The 18,445-nt window shown below is 34.5% G+C and overlaps 1 protein-coding gene across 4 annotated transcripts in view; it reads left to right on the top strand.

Moving 5' to 3' along the window:
- CNTNAP4 (contactin associated protein family member 4) overlaps positions 1-18,445 on the top strand; it is a 256,407-nt gene that overhangs the window by 186,947 nt on the left and 51,015 nt on the right. For all 4 annotated transcript variants that reach the window (XM_030470203.1, XM_030470204.1, XM_030470205.1 and 1 more), the window contains 4 exons: positions 3,979-4,085; positions 5,959-6,078; positions 10,341-10,538; positions 16,762-16,918. In XM_030470203.1, the coding sequence (XP_030326063.1) occupies positions 3,979-4,085; positions 5,959-6,078; positions 10,341-10,538; positions 16,762-16,918 (582 nt within the window). The remainder of the gene's footprint in view (positions 1-3,978; positions 4,086-5,958; positions 6,079-10,340; positions 10,539-16,761; positions 16,919-18,445) is intronic.

Below are 18,445 nucleotides of genomic sequence, written 5' to 3' on the forward strand. Positions count from 1 at the left end.
GTTGGATGGAGTCTTGGGTGAGATGGTTTAGTGTGTGGTGCCCCTGCCCATGGTAGGCAGGCTGGAACGAGATGATCTTTAGGTCCTTTCCAACCCTAACCATTCTATGATTCTATGATCTTGTGGATTATATTATTTGTGAGAAAATATTTGCTTCCTACAATGACTTTGATGTGTCTTTTTTTGCCCAAAGCTAAAGTAATCAGCATTTTTGCCACTGTGCTGCTGATGGTAGACATCCCTCCTACAGCTGAGGGCAAACCAACAGCTTCTTTGTTTTGGAGTCTTTGTGGGAGGCTTTTCATCTAAAATACCAAATAATAAAGTATGACCCAAATTCTGTTGTTATTGATGGCTTTAGTAGTAGGAAAAGAATGAATCACTAAATGTAATAGTTTTACACATTTAAAGTGCATGAACACAAATAAGAATTACTTTTTACATAATCATCTGAATTTATATGCAGAGTAAATAAATGGAAAAAATCTATTAAGCAAATTCTTTATCTCATGTGTGTATATATATATATACACACACACACATTTAAAATACATTTTCAATTCCTGCTCCTATACTAAAGTTATTATGACTCCTTCTAGTTGTCATGGTTTAAAATCACCTGGCAACTAAGTACCACACAGCCACTCACTCATCCTTCCTCTTTCCCCCTCTCTGGGCAGGATGGGGAGGAAAATTGAAGAATGTAAAACCTGTGTATTGAGATAAAAACAGTTTAATAACTAAACTACAACATACTACTACTACTACTACTAAGGGAAATAACTAGGAGAGAGATATAAAATTCAAACAAGAAAAGAAAAAAAAAAACAAAACAGAAGTTTACCACCCAGTGACCAATACCCAGCCTGACCCAAGCAGTGATCAGCCGCTTCTAGGTAACACCTCCCAGTTTATATACTGGGTATGTTGTGCAGTGATATGGAATATCCCCTTGACTGGTTCAAGTCAGCTGTCCTGTTTCTGCTTCCAACCTGGCTTCTTGTGCCCTTCCTTACTGGCAGAGCATGAGAGACTGAAAAGCACTACTGAGCAACAACTAAACCATCCTTGTGTTATCAACAATATTCTCAGACTAAAGCCAAAACACAGCACTGTGCCAGCTACTAGGAAGAAAATTAACTCTATCCCAGCTGAAACCAGGACATAAGTCATTGCTCTCCCCATGATCCTTCATATGGCCTTTTCATTGTGTAATATCTTTATTTTGTTCTATTTCTCATATACCTCTTGGGCATGCAATTATTTCTCTTCATATATTTCTCCTTAATATCTGTTCTCTCAGCTCCTTTATTAGTATATATTGATTTTATAACTACCAATTATACATAAACCAGTGGCAAAATAATACATCATTCTAAATGCCTTACAAAGTTAGTCTGAAGAGAGAATACCAGATGAATCTGTCATAATTACATCAAGCTCTAAACAGAAACATATTATTGTCTACCAGGTGTTATTACTTTTGGTGTCCTAGCAGGTGTGTGTTTTACAGAAACCAGAATAAATGACTTTAATTTAAAAAAAAAAAAAAAAAAAAGAAAAGAAAAAAGAGACACTGGCACTGTAGCAGTTTTCAGACATTTTCCTCTTCTTTTTTTTTTTATTTTTTAATTGAAGGTGAAAAAAGAAAAACTATTTATTCTTTAAGATTTTTTTAGCCATAGTTTGGAACCATGATAGTACACAAAAATGTATTTAGCAGACACTTGGCATCTGAAGTTCTTCTTTTCCCCCTCTTTATCAAAAGTATATTCATGTGCTGAATTAGTGTTCTGCTTTGAATTTTAGCTTATGATTATTATTAGCCTTCTGCCTTGGTTTTAAATAATATATCATTTTCAGGTGTTATACTCTTAACAGCATACCATCAAATAATATGTGGTAAATATTTATCAGCTATCTTTTTTTCTGTTTTAAGCAGACATGGTAAAGAAATCCAAAAATTACCTTTTATAAATGAAGTATTAGAAATGCATTTTCTAATATAAGAAATATTTTTGTTAGAAGATTAGTTTCCTTAGAGAAAACATTGTTCTGAATCTTGCTTTGGGTAGGGTTGCAGCATATAGCTTTGCTTTTATGTAGGTAGTGGTTACTTTCTAATATACATTCTGAAATAGAGAGAAGATGCAAAATCCAATGTTACAAGATTTTACATATATGCTACATTGTTTTAATTTCTATTAAAGTTGTTTCAAGCATCATCAATTTCATCTAAGCTTTTCATTTTGTGAACATGATTAGGATGATTAATTAATATGGACAGGGAGTCAATACAAGTAAGAACCATGTAAATCATGCTTTGGAGATAGTGCTGTCTTTATCAAAAAGGAGTTAAGACAAGAAAAACTGTGACTGGAATACATGCAAGCAGAGCAGCAATCAAGAGGTTGCACTGAAAGACCTGAATGGCAGTTATGTTAGAGTAGATGTATAGTTAGAATAACTGATAACTAGTCATACCTGTAGAAAGCAAAATAAAGCATTTATCCTAAGAATTATTACTATCCACATTTCTTCTATTGCTTCAAAGTATTTAATATCAAAGCAATGATAAGCCTGGTGCCTAAAATTCGTTTCTATGTTCCAAACCACAGCTCATTGAGACATACATCATGTACAAACTTGTCTTACACATACATTCTGTGAGTGAGATAATAGGTATGACACAAGATCAGCTCTTTCACTTGCAAAAGTATCTCCTATTTCCTTGAAAATAGGTGACCTATATCACTTTACTTTCTTTACCTACACTTCACCTTCTACTCTTTTTTATTCTTCCTTTCTATGAAAACCTCTGCATACCTTTGTTTATAAACATGAAAGAAAGTTAAAATTCTTTGAAAGTCAGGAGAAGTAAGTGTACAAAAGCCTTGAATTCCTGAATTATTCATAGGGCAGGTGTGTGAACTGCTGGATTTCCTGCGATCCTAATTTAATACCCTGCTAAGATTTCTTGAATGAACCAAAAGGTATTTTAAGATCATGTGAATATTAGTGGGTCTGTTTTTCTTTTTCCTGTGGTTAATATCAGCAACTAAGCCTTGTTATACTTTTAAGCTTTATTATATACACATGCATATACATATGCATTCACTGCAATTGGAATATTAACTAATTTCTAAGGTGAAAAGCTAATGAAAAATAGCTACAGTGTGCCACTCTATTTCAGTATACTTTCAGTTGTGTTTATAAAAAGATAAATTTGGCGGTTTTTTCATCTTCTGCTATGTTTTATATCTAGGTATAATGCTGCAGTCTCAACCATTAAGCAGTTACAGGCAAATATTCTTTGTAGCCAATCATTCTAACTCCAGAAGAAAGCTAGCAGAATTCTTCAGGTTTCTGTTCATATCACCAAAATAAAAAAATGCTTTATTGGTAATTACCTCTTGTGACAGAACTGACACACTAAACATTTTGTTCTTTCCAGAATAGTAAGTAATCATGATTTTAGAATAAGAAACCTCTCCCAGGTATTACTGTAAATTTTATTTGTTTTGTGATTTTTTTTTAATTATTTTCTATTGTTTGTAAAATAATACGATTGTGATGCTGCTTTGTTGTGACTTGTTGAAGAAATCATATCAGTTGCAGTAATTGCCAGTGAATTATCAGCATGTAAATCTTTCACTGGTTTATCTGTACTGAATTGCAGCTAACTGAATGGTAATAAGTAACAATTACACAACTTACACTTTATTTTTGTTCTCAGAGGCTTATTGCATAATTGATGTATTTGTTATAGGCAATAGGCATAGCAGGGAAGATGAAGGGAAATTCTCTAAATTTTCTAGTAAGTATATTAACATCTTTCCCAATGAGCTTGAGGACCTCATGTTATTGTACTTCTTTTCCATGATTTTGCATCCCTTGGTAAGTACAAGTGACACGTAAATAAATGGAAAAGAGGATGAAAATGCTCTCCCTTTTTTTTTTTTTTTTTTTTCATTTTAGATGTTTGCCTAATTACTGTGAACATGGTGGGGAGTGCTCACAGTCCTGGAACAACTTCTACTGCAACTGTGCCAGTACTGGATACAAGGGAGCTACTTGCCACTATCGTAAGTCTAAGATGTTTTCTGACTATTTTTACTTCTGGTTGAACATTTTTCACAAAAAAAATATACATTAGTATTGATCATTCATATTAGAAGATTTTTCAGTTGTGTAAATATTCACAAGTTGGTTCAAGGAAAGGCTTTGAGAATATAAAATATGTGGCAGCAAAAACTCATTGAAAGTTCTAAAGTTTATCTGTTTCAGTTTTACATTTTTTCACAATTTACATGAGATGGTCAGTAATACACTCTTCCATCCATATACCTACACTTCATGAATCAGCAAATCATTTAGAAATGTGTTTAATTCACCATTATTCATTACAACTGTTAATATTTTTTTTTTCAAGGACAATGGGACTACATTCATACAAATCACATGCTAAGCCCTAAACCTGTGTTTAAGTAGTTAGCTGAATCAGGAATTAGATTAGGAGAAATTTAAAAAAATGAAAAACAAAACACAATACCCCCCCAAAAAACCCCAAACCCCCACCCCCCAAATAAACAAAACCAAACAAACAAAAAATGAAAGTAACTTAACTGGCTTCACAGGAGATGTTCTACGTTTGTACTGCTTTCACTGTATTCTGGGAACAGAATAAATCTGGAAGCACTACTTGAAAACAATTATTGAATAATTGAATCTCTTTTATATTGTTTAAATTTAACTAAAGTTATTTTCTTAAGAAACCATCAAATTCCAATTGAAAAATTACATAATTTGTGCATTATGAATATTTCATAAAGTTAGCAATCTGAATGGTTTTTCTTTCTCATAGGTGTTGTCATATAATACCAGTAACCATCAAGCAAAAAATACAAAAATCACAGTCTTCCTAGAGCTAGCTTATTTTTTAAAAATATGACTGTACTAGTACTTTTTTTTCTTTTTTAATTTCAATAAACTGAATTTATATAGATCAAAATCTTCTAGAATATTAATAATTGTTATGGAATTATATTTTTATTTGTATAGCACTCAGCACTATTTGTTTTGTCTGAATCTAACAGCTCTTTCTTTTTTGGTAGAGTGCTTTCAAGTTTTGATAATAACTGATTGAGCACACAGTCTAATTTTGAAAAGAAAGACCAGAACTGTACGACTGCTGGAAGTATTATAATGGTTAAAGGAGAAGTTGGACTAATGTGGTCTAGCTATGGCATTATCATCAGTGTTTCCTGTCTGTTTAAGTACAGAGGTGAAGTCATAAGTCCTTTTCTCAGGTTTTTGATCATAAAGAAGTCATCACAAAATTTTCTTTAAATTTTGTCTGATACAAAGTATACATGACATACAGGACCAAGGAGCTCTCATTTTGTCTTTGCTTATTTAGTTCTTCTACTGCAGTGTGTGACGAGTCATTTACCCTTCTATTTAAACAGGAAAGAAAATAAGAAGTATGAAAGCCAAAAAAATGCCAGGAGACAATCAGAACACCTAGAAACACTGCCTGCCTTCTGTCTTCTGTAATAACAACAAAAATCTGATTTAGTTGATGTAGTTAGTGTTTGTTTCCTCAAAATCTGATTAGCAAGATCTAAGTAATACCCTTGGCATTCACATTAGTTTTCAGGTTTTATGACCATTTACTCACCTACATCTCACAGTTTCCTCTCTGAAGTTTCCAGATTGAAATATGGGAGAAAATGCTTGAAAACGCCCCTTGTGATCTCCTCAACACAGAAAACCAAATGCGCTCTACAGAAACAAATGAAAATGTAGTTCTGGTTATGTGATTTCTTCTGTAATCTTTAGCAGTGAACACACACAACTTCTTTTCCCCATTGACAGGCACATGCTTTTTTTCTTAATTCCCTGACTAAAATGTAAAATTATGCCGTTACATTAGTGATGGAATGCGTTCTTTTACAGCCATCTATGAGCAATCATGTGAAGCCTATAAGCACAGAGGGAACACTTCAGGCTTTTACAATATTGATTCAGATGGAAGTGGCCCATTGGGACCGTTTCTTGTATACTGTAATATGACAGGTGAGGTGATAAACTTTCTTAACTCACAGCTGGGTCTCTATGCATGCTTATTGTATTGAAACACGAGTTATCAAGAAATAAGCTTCTGTACTTCAGAAGTTTAGCGTATACACACACAACAAAATGAAGGTGACTCCTTAGCTCAGAATACTGGGCAAAGAATTAGGCTGAGAAATTAAAATAATAACAACAGGATTCAGGCTGTAAATCTAACACTACATTTCTGTTGTGTTTTGAGTATATGAGATGTGTTCCATATGGAGACAATGTCATATTAGTTCATTTTTGGGGAGCAGAACTTTGTTTTCACTGAAGGTACAACCTCTTGAGAACATTTAAGAAAATGAGATAGAAACTATATTTTATGAGAAAAATACTGATTTTTCCAGGTAGCCTTCTGAAAAATTGGAATTCAGAACTGGCCATTGTTATGAGGAATACAGACATTAATCTTAATTTTTCAAATTGCAAGTAGATCTTTTGGAGAATGGAAATGCAACCATTGGGACTCTCACAGCCTCACTTTCAGGCACTCTGCCTCCACTTCTGCTCTTTGAATCATCATTCACATAGCTAGAAGGTTTAGATAACAGAGTTTTTTGTCTGTATGTTTTATAACAAACCAGTTGTCTACAAATTCCTACTGGTATATTTCCTTTCAATGAAGATTACTTTTAAATGGCTTTTTGAAATTATTTTTTTGTTTGTGTCGGTTTCCTTTTCTTTTTGCCTAACCTCTATTTATTTGAATTACTTTCCAGCCATGATGATGGAAATACTTCATTGTTTTATGTGACAAAAATATATTTTTACACAGTTATAACTGTTTGAAAAACTACATGAATAGGCTATACTTGAATTTTATTTTGTTACATCCTAAGTGTTAAGAACTTGACTTAGAAATGTTATCATAAGCTTTTGATGTTGATTTGTAAACAATTTGTAGTCACACATATTTATTTAGAAATTGGCAGGACCCTGACTGCCAGTGGCATTGGCTGATTTTCACAATGATCTAAAGAATACTTATTATAATAAAATTCTCATCATCGCAATCAGTCTGTGCAATTTAACTGCTCTCAGCATGTCAGGCCCTGACTTTGACTTCTATAGTGAACTGTGCTAGCTCATGGTGGGCACATTTCAGATTACCACATGCCCTTAAGAAGAAATATGCTAGTGTCCTATGAGATTGAAAGAGACCAAAGAATCACAGCAGAAAGATGACTTTGGTGGGTTTTGGTTTTGGTTTTGGTTTTTTTTTTTGTAAGTGGGTATAACCCTCCAAGGTACAGTGTAGTGTCTGATTTATCCTTGTGTGTCCATGAACAGATGTTCCTGTTTTCTTCAGTCATTCTTTATTCACCACATTAAGCAAACCTCATTGATCAGTTCTTCATCTTAAGATGCAGCCTGACAGGATGAATTTTCTATATTTGTTTTGTTCCCAGTTTCATCATGACTAGTATTCCCTTTTCCCACCAGAGGCAGGGAAGACAGATGCCCACATTTCTTACAGCACTGCCTTGTCTTTCACTTTCATGGGGCTCTATTTTCAGGCAGATGGGAGGGAGATGTCTTTCCCTGGTTGTATTCTTGGAAGTCATTTTCAGAATGAAACAGTTCACACTGCCAGTTAAGATGATCAAATTCTGCAGTGACCTTTTTTTTCTTTTGTAAATTTGCAAGTGTGATGGATGTCTGATGGATATTATGTATTCCATAAGTCTGATGGAATACAATAAAATACAGCTTTGTTAAAGAGTTTAAAATACTTGTTTTAGAACATGAGATATATTATCATCAATACTTCAAGTTAGAAAAAAATAGTATTTCTTATATGTACTCAAATTACATTGGCCATTAAGATACAAGAATACAGTGAAGATGAATCTAAACTTACCTGACCCAGACTGGCTTTAACCAGGAGCCTGCTCACTCCTACCTTGAAGTAGATTTTAGTCATGGGAGTCGGATTGTTATAGGCTTTGTGACTGGAAGTTGAAACAGAATAAGCTCAGTGCTTTCCTATTCATAGATAAGGAGGTATGGTAAATATACAAAACAGCAAAATCACATGAGCCTTTATCAACTACACATATTTGGGGCAATTTATATTTCAAAAAACATGAAGAGAGTAATCTCTGTACTCCTAAGAAGAGTATCTGGTTGTCATGCTTTAAAAACAGCCAGCAACTATACCACACAGTCATTCGCTTACCTCTCCACTCCTTTCTCCCTCCTTGGGCAGGATGGGGAAGAGAATCGAGACAGTGTAAAACTCACAGATTGAGATAAGAACACTTTAATATCTAAAGTACAATATACTACTACTATTAATAATAATGATAAGGGAAATAGCAAGGGGAGAGAATATAAAAAAGGGGAAAGAAAAAAAAAATAAACACAAGTGATGCACAATACAATTTCTCACTACCTGCTGACTGATACCCAGCCCAGCCTGAGCAGCGATCTGTCCCTTCTGCGTAACACCACCCAGTTTATACACTGGGCATGACCTGTTGTGGTATGTAATATCCCTGTGGCTAGTTTGGGTCAGGTGTCCTGTCTTTGCTCTCTCTCGGCTTCTTGTGCCCCTCCTCACTGGAAGAGCACGAGAGACTGAAAAGTCCTAGATCAGTGTAAGTGCTACTGAGCAACAACTAAAACATTGTTGTGTTATCAACAATATTCTCAGACTAAAGCCAAAACAGGGCACTATGTCTGCTACTAGGAAGAAAATTAACTATATCCCAGCTGAAACCAGGACACTAATGTCACATTTCCTTGTATGCGAAGAATAGGACAGAGTGTGCAATGCATTCCTGTGTTATTGTACCAGCCAGTTTTATTCCTCCTGTGGCTCACTGTGCAAAAAAATTATTCTTCTAGTCTCATAGTAAATATACAGTAATTAGCCTGTTATCTCTAGTAGCTTTTAAAGTAATACCTTCATATAAATATTGTAATGCCAAGTTTAGGTTTTGATCTGTGTGGTTTTGGATTGTAGTAAGTTTTAACAATTAAAAATACATTCCATGTATTTTTAACATGTAGGAGGTTAAAAAAAGACTTTTAATGAAAGAATATCAAGATAACTGTAAAGCTACTGAACTGCTTTGTTCCTTAGTGTAAGCAACATAGCTCCAAGTTGGAGAAAGTCAGTTTCACAGCAGACTGCACATCTTAGCATATACCTTTTATAAACATGCAATATATTGTTTATTGATCAACCACTTGAATTATATCTATATTTATATGCAAGTATTTTCTGCTTTTTTATTACAGGAGCATTACTTCAGAACATATTTTTCTAAAAATAACATTTGGAGTGCTGAGTATTTACTAGTGATTTGCAGAAAAAGCAATCTTGCAGGCACAGTTTAATTGCTTCTGGAATAAATATTTTGGAAATATTTTGCATGCTGCAGTTTATATGAATCGTAATCTGTCTACACAACACAATGAAGTACATAGCTGACTTACCCAGCAGTATCTGTGTCAAAAGTTGACTGAAGAGCAGTATGTGTATTTTAGGTAAATGCACCTTTCAGTTCTGAACTGGTATTCACCATGTTACAGTGCCAAATCAAGTAGCAATACCATGGTGATTGCTATAAATCAGTATCATGTCAGATGTTTCAAAGAAACTTTCTATTGACCTTTGGAAACTGTGCTTCTTAGCTCTTGACTAAATACAGGGTTTGAATAGTACTTCACATAATTACTACAATTTGATTTTAGATGGCTAGGATAACTCACCTTCGTGTAATCTGAGTTTTATAGTAAATATGGTATTTGCAAGCTACTTTTGCTCCTTTGTATAACAGAAAAAGTATGTAGGCCATTTTCTCACACAGAATAAATTAATTTAAATTACAGTTGTTGTAATGTAACTGGAATGTAGACTAGAATTTACTGTTATTTTATAAAAAAAAAGCAGACAAAAAATAACAATAAAAAAAAATTATTTCCATTTATTCTTTCATTGCAATTTGTGAAGTAAACTATATCTTATTGTAGACACCATTATTTAGATGTTGTCACTTTTCTTATTCAATTGTCATAACAAGCCAAATACCTGTTATATTCATAGTATGATAATGTACAGATTTATGTCTCTATTTGTATGCCCAAAAGCACTTTTTGTGATCAAAGAAGTCACCTTAAAGTTTGGTTGATTTCATCATGCATTCTCTTTCCATTAGCAATTTATGCAGCTACTTCTCATTCTTTATTACTTTCTACATGTGTTTTGAAAGATGCAACATGGACAATTATGCAGCATAACAACACCAACCTAAGCAGAGTCAAAAGTGCCAATCGTGAGAACCCCCACACTGTGTTTTTCAAGTATTCTGCCAGCCTAGACCAGCTTCAGGCTACAATTAATCATGCAGAGCACTGTGAACAGGAGTTTGTTTACCACTGCAAAAAGTCAAGGTTTTTAGATAAACAAGGTAAGTAAAGCAAACAAATCTTATTATGTTGTATAGTACATTTTATTTTACTGGTTACTATAGGTATTTATTTCTATCAAGGTTATAGCATTTTGCTGCTACAGAGCTTGATCTACTTCATATATATAGTGCTCACATTCCTGTAAGTTACCAAGAGATATCTGAGCCAGAAAAACACAAATGGCAGTTTATAATGATCTTCATTCACAGAATTAAGTGCTCTCAAAGTTAATTTCTCTAGTAAGTCTTTTAAATTAACAGAGATTATTATTAACAGAGCTCTTGTTGGTCTGCCTTCCAGGGATTTTTAAACATTAATGAAGGAATTACTGTGGAAATATCTTCTTAAAAGAACACAAATTAGAGCATAGATATCAGCAGAAGTTTATTGCTGAATGTTTTTGAACACTTAAACATATTGTGAGTGCTTGACAAAAAGCATTGGTAACATTAAATTTTCACTGTCCGGCACAGGCACTCATAAAAAAAAGGATTTGTTAAAATGTGGATTATTGACAAAAGTATATATTTTTTAAGAGCAAAATGAATGGAGATACTCTGATTTACTTAAAGAAAAATGAAGTTTATGTAGTCTACTTAAATCTTAACTCTCACTGACACTGAGCTACTGTTAATAGAATTTACTATTAAAATTCCTTCTAAATACTCCAAATAATGTGGAAGAAAAAATATCAGTGTTTACTGTCTTTTGAAAACTATGTGAAATTGTTTGACTTGACCACCAGAAACTCTGAAACTACTCAAATTGATTTAATGGCATCCTTTCCTACTATGCATAAAGCAGATCTCTGACAGCAACAATCTCTGGTTGTGTCTCTAAACTCTTTCCATTCATATTCTTTCTCCTTATCATGGACATCATTGGACTTCTTAGACTAGAATTGGCTCTTGGCAGAATTATCTGCTTAAAAACATCTCTACAGCATAAAAGATGAACTTAGTCCTTAAGATGCACCACTGAGCCTCCCTTTTACATATGGATTCCAAATTAAAGTTATGGTTAGATGTTCTAAAGGCTGGTTTACATAAAGCAAAGGTTTTCAAGATTCCTGTTGGAATCTTTTGTCTGTTAGCTGTCACACAGACTAAGTGGAAACCCAAAAAACAACAACAAACCCCAGCTTCTCAATTCACCAGTTTCAGCAGAGTGATCAAGCTGGAAACAATGAAAAAAATTAGATTGGAGAAGAAGGGAGGGCAGGGAAAGACCTAGGCAAGCAGGACTTTTATTTCTTTTTTTTTTTTTTTCCTTGTAATCCAATGAGATTGCACAGAAATGCGGAGTCCATTCAGTCAATTGTGCTGAGACATCTAAAATTTAGAGGTTTGAATGGCAGGAGTGAATATGCATGGGAAAGTTATTTGTGAGTTTTATAGGTTTTTCTAAAACCCTTCTTTGTTTAAACACTACCAAAGACTGTACCAAATGCAGCTTGCCATTTCCTTGAAGAATGGGTTTTAGTCTGTTCTGAGAGAGCTCTGAGGTCAGAGAAAGCTAGGGTCTAGTGATGGTCAGTCTGAGTTTCTGCAGAAAGGCCACTTGCAACAGGTAAAGCTGAGTTTTGTGATATAAGGATGAAAAAACAACACTTATTAAGGAGAGTTACGGTTTAAGTTTCCCTCTCCGTTTGAAAGCAGCCAGAGCCACAACTTATAACTGTTTAGAGGATGTGTTAACTTTGCCTTATATTTTGTAACATTCCTAATTAAATCACTTCTTTAAAATCAGACTCAGATTTTTACATTCCAGGATTTGTATCTAACATTTTTTAGTCCAAAGATGGTGGATGACTTGCTAAGGACAGATCCTCGTTGACCCGTTCACGTACAGTAACAGTGAAACCAGATGAAGTTCCTGGGTGAAGAAGCAGATGTCCCTTTGTATTTATGGACTACTCTATTATTTTGAAGGGCTAGGTCTCACCTACAAGGAGAAAAAAAGTGGGGGTTTTTTTCAAAATATATATGTTAATACTTTTTTTCAGGGAACTCAGTGTTCAGTGTGCCTAGAGTATCCACTGAAACAGATGTTGTTTTCAACATCTGAATTACATCAACAACAAACAACGTGAGTTTGCACAGTCTTAGAATCACAGAATCACAAATCGCTGAGTGGCCAAGCCTGGAAGAGATGTTCAGAGGTCACCAGGTCCAATGCCTCTGTTCAAACAGGGCAACCTGGAATCATTTGCCCAGGACCATGTCCAGACCACTTTTTAATGTCTCCAGGGATGGACAACTGCACAATCTCTCTGAGCAAGCAGTGCCAGTGCCCAGTAACTCTCACAGTGAAAACGTTTTTTCCTGATGTTCAGCAAGTGCATCCCATGTATCAGTTTGTGCCCGTTGCCTCTTGTCCTGTCACTGGGCATAACTGGAAAGATCCTTCTTTACACCCTCCCTTCAGGCATTTATACACATGGATGAGAACCCTCCCCAAGCCTTTTCTGTCTCAGTCACTTTTACACCCTCCTTTCAGCTATTAATATACGTTGATAAGATCCCCCTAAACCTTCTGTTTTCTAGGCTGAACAGTTCCTGCTCTCCAAGCCTTTCCTCACAGAAGGGATGCTTCAGCCCTTTAATCATCTCTGCGGCAATTTGATGAACTCTCTCCCGTATTTCCGTTTCTTTTGTAATGAGAAGCCCAGAAATGGACACAATTCTCAATGTGTGGCCGCCTTCATGTGTGGTCTCACCTATGCTGAACAGAGGGGAGGAATCACCTCCTTCTGCCTGCTGGCAACATCTCAACCTCCTAATTCTGTTCAGGATAACAATAGACTTCTTTGCAGCAAGGGTACATTGACAGCTCATGTTCAACCTTGCGTCCTCCAAGACCCCCAGGCCCTCTTCAACCAAGCTGCTTTCCAGTTGGGTGGCCCACAGCATACATTGCTGCCTGTGGCTTTTCCTCTCCAGGTGCAGATCTTTGCAATTCCCCTTGTTGAACTTCATGAGGTTTCTGTCAGCAAGTTATCTTTAGCCTGTCAAAGTCCCTCTGGACAGCAGTGTGACCCTCTGGAGTATCAGCCACTCCTTCCAAAGTCTTGATGCACATAGGAGTCCAAAATGTTTCATAAGTGGTGGAAGATTAGGATTATATTTACACAGTGATCACTGTAGAGGTTGTAGCCAAAGAAGACCTAAGGAATCACTTTAAAACTGTGTAGACCAGATATTTAGATCACTGTTAAGCAGAGCTCTTTACAGAATTAGCCACATCAGTGCTGTTTTCTAAAAGATGTCTCTATAGTTTTAGAAGCAGTCAAGCAATCTACTGTTAAGCAAAACTGGCAGTGCCTAGATAAGCCTTATTTAAAACTGGGATGCATCTAAACTGGCAACAGTCAGCATGTTGTGAATATACACTAAAATAGTTTTAGTCTGGCAAATATATTTATTCTTTGAATACAATGAAATGTAAGCCCTGGGCTTTTGTCTCTGAGGCTGTGAGAGTAAGTTTTTCTATCCTCCAATTTATCATCTTTTTCTTTCAGAAATAAAAATTTGAAACTTGCTGATATCACAGAAAAGGAAAATTCTAGTATCTTTTGAAAATTATAAGTTCATGCAATCCCATGAAATACGTCTTTTCTTTCCTGGATATAAAAGGGCTGGGGAACAAAAAGGGGAATTTAGCATACTCCCTTGTTTTCACGTCTTTTTTCTTGAAGATGTGTCTTTCAACTAAAAAGAATAGAGATAAGACAAAACATATTCCTCTGAAGAGCAGCAATTTTGGGTTTGAAACTGTCACCGAAAAAACAAGTTCTATTTTTTTGAGAGCTTTGGAAATAGATTTATTACCTATTTTTATGTGAAACATATGATTTCCAGGCTGCTTTAGCACGTATGCATTCTACCTTTTCATGTCTCAATAGAAACATAAACTTTAGAAGTTTTACTAAAATTTTTTGTAAGGAAATTGCAGTTGTACGTGTGAATTATAATTAGATTTTATAGGATGCTCAGCCTATTTAAAAGAGCTCAGAAAGCTAGATAAGTATTCTCTTTTGAACAGAAATGCTTTAAAAAAGTTGGAATGAAGTTTAGGAAGGTAAAGTGATCTAATTTGAAATTTTCCCTTGCTAAATGAGTTGCTATTTCATCTATACATAGTGAAGACTATGAAGATAGTCTTCACCAAGTTTTCCTGTTTAATATCACATCTATGTATTTTCTTGCTGATTTTTATGCATGTTTCTTTGAATGATTTTATAGTCAGAATTACAAACCAAACAAAAAGCAGTCAATCACACATAGCTGATAATTGAGGCATTACCTGACATTGAAATGAAATTCAAACAACATTTTCCTGAAATAAGTTTGTTCTGTTTCATTTATTATAAGCACAATGAAATAGCAGAATTTGAAATGCAAATAGGTGCATTATCAAATTGCCTGAACAACTTAATCCCTCCCACTTCTGCTATCTATATCATTAGCTGTGTCTGACAAGTACAAAATTTGATGATGGTCATATAAAATATTTTTTGGAACATGCAGTCATGAAGGAATTCTTTACTGACTATATTTTAAGAATACATTATATTCAATCAGCCCGTATAGCATTTGCAAACAATATAATTAAAGAAGTCACCTGTTAATACATTTATGTGATCATTATGAAGAAATCTCTAGTCATTTTAATAGGAAGCTTCATTTTGCTTAGGCAATATTTTCTGCTAAAGCAAGGATAACAATCTGGGCTAATCAGTATGAACTTGCAGCATTTCAGTAAATATTCTCTCTTCACCCTGCTATATGGCCAAATAACTGAGACCATCTTTTAAAGATACCCCAATGTCCCTCACAAAAGACTGGGAGTACTAATTCTAACTACAGTATAAACCTAAGGAATGCTGTTGAAACAGCGGAAATACTCTGCTTTTTACAGTCTTAGTTGTTGGAAGCTTTTTAAAGTGTTGTCTGATAAATTATTTGTAAATTGTCTCTAGGTTTTCTTCCTCCTGTGATGGCTTGCAAACACAAACAATGATATTGGATATTGATGCAATTATGCAAGTTTGACTTTTTCAGAAACTGCTTGTTCTGGTTTTTGGCCTGCTGTGCTGACAGTTGTGTGGCAATGAATGCAGTCAATATGTTTATGATCTGAGAGATTGTCAGTGTAATAGAGGTCTTTCCTAACAGTGAGGTTTACTAAACAGTGGCAGTTATAAGTAAACCTGACACTAGGATAAATTCCAGCTTCTTTGTGGGGGCCTGCTGCTGAATGCTTGGAGGTCCAACAACAGCAAAAAGAAGTGCATCTATAAGAAATTCAGTAATTTATCACTATTTGATTTCTTCTCATGCTTTGGCGTTCAAGCATTGTATCTGTCACCCTTCTTCCTTCTCATTTGAGATGGTTTATCTTTATACTTTATATCTTTTAGTTATTATCTATTCAGTATATATTTCCTGCTGCTGTGCTTGCTTGGCAACATCTTTAAGCTTAATCTGCAGTATTGTAACATTAAGAAAACATCCAGTTTTATCACCTTGCTACAAATAGTGCTGACTGGATGCACCACACAGAGATATAATAGTCCTGGGAAACCTCACTTCTGCTCACCAGATAATTCATCTTGCTTATGGTAGCGCCATTAGCATGATTTCTGCTGCTAAGTATATAAATTCTGAATCTGCTGCCTGTGACCTAACAGCTGTCATTGGGCATTTCTGATTAACACCACTATTCAGCTGCTCAACATTCATCACAGATGTAGGTAGTAGTACTCTGTAGTACTCTTGGTAGTGGGATGAGACAATTTCTGCACAGGTGAAAACTCTTCTCATTTTGTTGCTGGTGGTTTCATGATCCGAAATTGGTATTTACTGAGGAATATAAACTACCCCAATTCTTAGGGTGATGGTATCTCCTCTTTAGTGGACTATTTTAAAATGAATTATATAAATGGACTGCTTAAGATAAGTGATTCTAATATCATGGCTGGCTGAGCTAGGGACTGTGAGTTCACTTTTCCACTAATGCAAGCAAAAACCTGTGACAATAATTTAATACCTGATAATGAAGTATTAAAATGAATAATTATCAAATAAATGTAGTAGGTTTTTTTTTTTTCCAATTGTTGACCTTTCTCTGCTTTATCTTTTGGAAACTTGCTTGGATCAGAAAATCTGAAGGAAGTAGAAGACAAGACTAGTCACTGATTTTCTCTAACCTACCTTTTAGGTGGGATGCCACTGAGCTGGTGGATTGGAAGAACCAATGAAACACAGACTTATTGGGGAGGATCCTTGCCAGCTGTGCAAAAGTGTGCTTGTGGATTAGAGGGGAACTGTATCGATTCACAGCATTACTGCAATTGTGATGCAGACAGAGATGAATGGTGACTTTTTACTGTTGTTTATTCACAGTATTTTCCCTGGAAAGTAAATAAAGAAAATATACAGGCCTTAGCACATTTAGAATACCAAGGCTGATGTAAATTTAAAATATGATAGTGCCACCTGTTTCTTTGGTGGCACAGAACACAGATCTTGCTTAAAGGTCTTTTCCAGCCTAGTTGATTCTATGATTCTATATGCATTAAGTATTATTGCTAATTCTTTCACTATGAATTCTGGAAAGGGTTTACTTTAATACAGATATTTTCTAGTTTTTCAGTATATTGCATGATATATATTAAGACATTAGCTCTTGTCTTTAGTACAACTTCAGTTATTAGTTTTAGAATTCTGAAAATAATTAAACAAAAATAAATTTCTAATGTAATTTTTAATTATACTTTTAAGTTTAGACTTTTTACCTTCTTTTTTGTCATTTGCAACTTAGATAATTAAAATTGGACACCCTTGCTCTCAGCAAAAGAAAGAATTCATATGGAATCCTATTCTAAGGGGATGGAAGGATTTCTAAAATGTAGATCTTCCACTTGTACTTGAGATTCTTTGACATTATTTATGATCCCATTGGAATAAGTACTGTAAGAGATGAGTTCCTGTTACAGTGTCAAATCAGACCCTGACTTTTCAATTAAGGGGATCAAATACAACTTTTTCAACAACAGCTCCAGTACAGTATAGGACTCTAAAGCAGGAAAGGACTTTCCAAGTGAAAACTTTTCTACGGGAGAAACTTTTAACCTTTTCAACTTGTAAAGCATATTTAGCTTATATAGATCAGATTCAGTTACTATGTTAATATAAGCATGTTAATAAAATTTATTAACATCTGTTTTTTGAAAAATAAAAAAATGCAAGGAAGGTACTTAGGAACGTATCCATGTGTACAAAATGAAGCAATACATTATTTTCTCCTCAAGTTATATATCTCCTGCTTTTTTTAAAGGAACTACTAGTGAATTTGTTTGGGAGATGCTTATTCTCCCATCATGAGCAGGGAACACAAATACAGAAATGAAAATACAATAAAGCGTTGGTCAAAGAACAATTCTTTACAAGCTTCAAAAGTTTCTGTAGGGAAAGAATTTGCATATGCAGTAAAACTCACAGAGTAATATCTGCTGTTCTCATTTCAATAAAGAAATTAAACAAATATACAGAAGCATAAGAATTTCCCTATCATTGTGCTGTACAAAAATACAAACAATTTTTGATTCCCAACAGTAAAATAAGTGTTAAAAGATTAACTCATTTTAAGAGATGATTTTGAGTAGTTGCAAGTATATGTAATACATTCTTGCTCAGTTTTGTCATTCATTTAATCCATGCGCACATACATAGGTTAATTTATAAAGGTAACATACTTGTAAATAAAGTAGATAGAGGATAATATGCATGTCTTCGCTATAGACACTCTGACTGTCTAAAGTGCAGACATTTTGATGAGTTTGTTACATTAAAAATATAATGTCTTCTGTTTTATATTTTGTATGTATTCACTTTTGACATTT

Source organism: Strigops habroptila, chromosome Z (assembly GCF_004027225.2).
Source record: "Strigops habroptila isolate Jane chromosome Z, bStrHab1.2.pri, whole genome shotgun sequence".
In the NCBI taxonomy this organism is placed as follows: Eukaryota; Metazoa; Chordata; class Aves; order Psittaciformes; family Psittacidae; genus Strigops; species Strigops habroptila.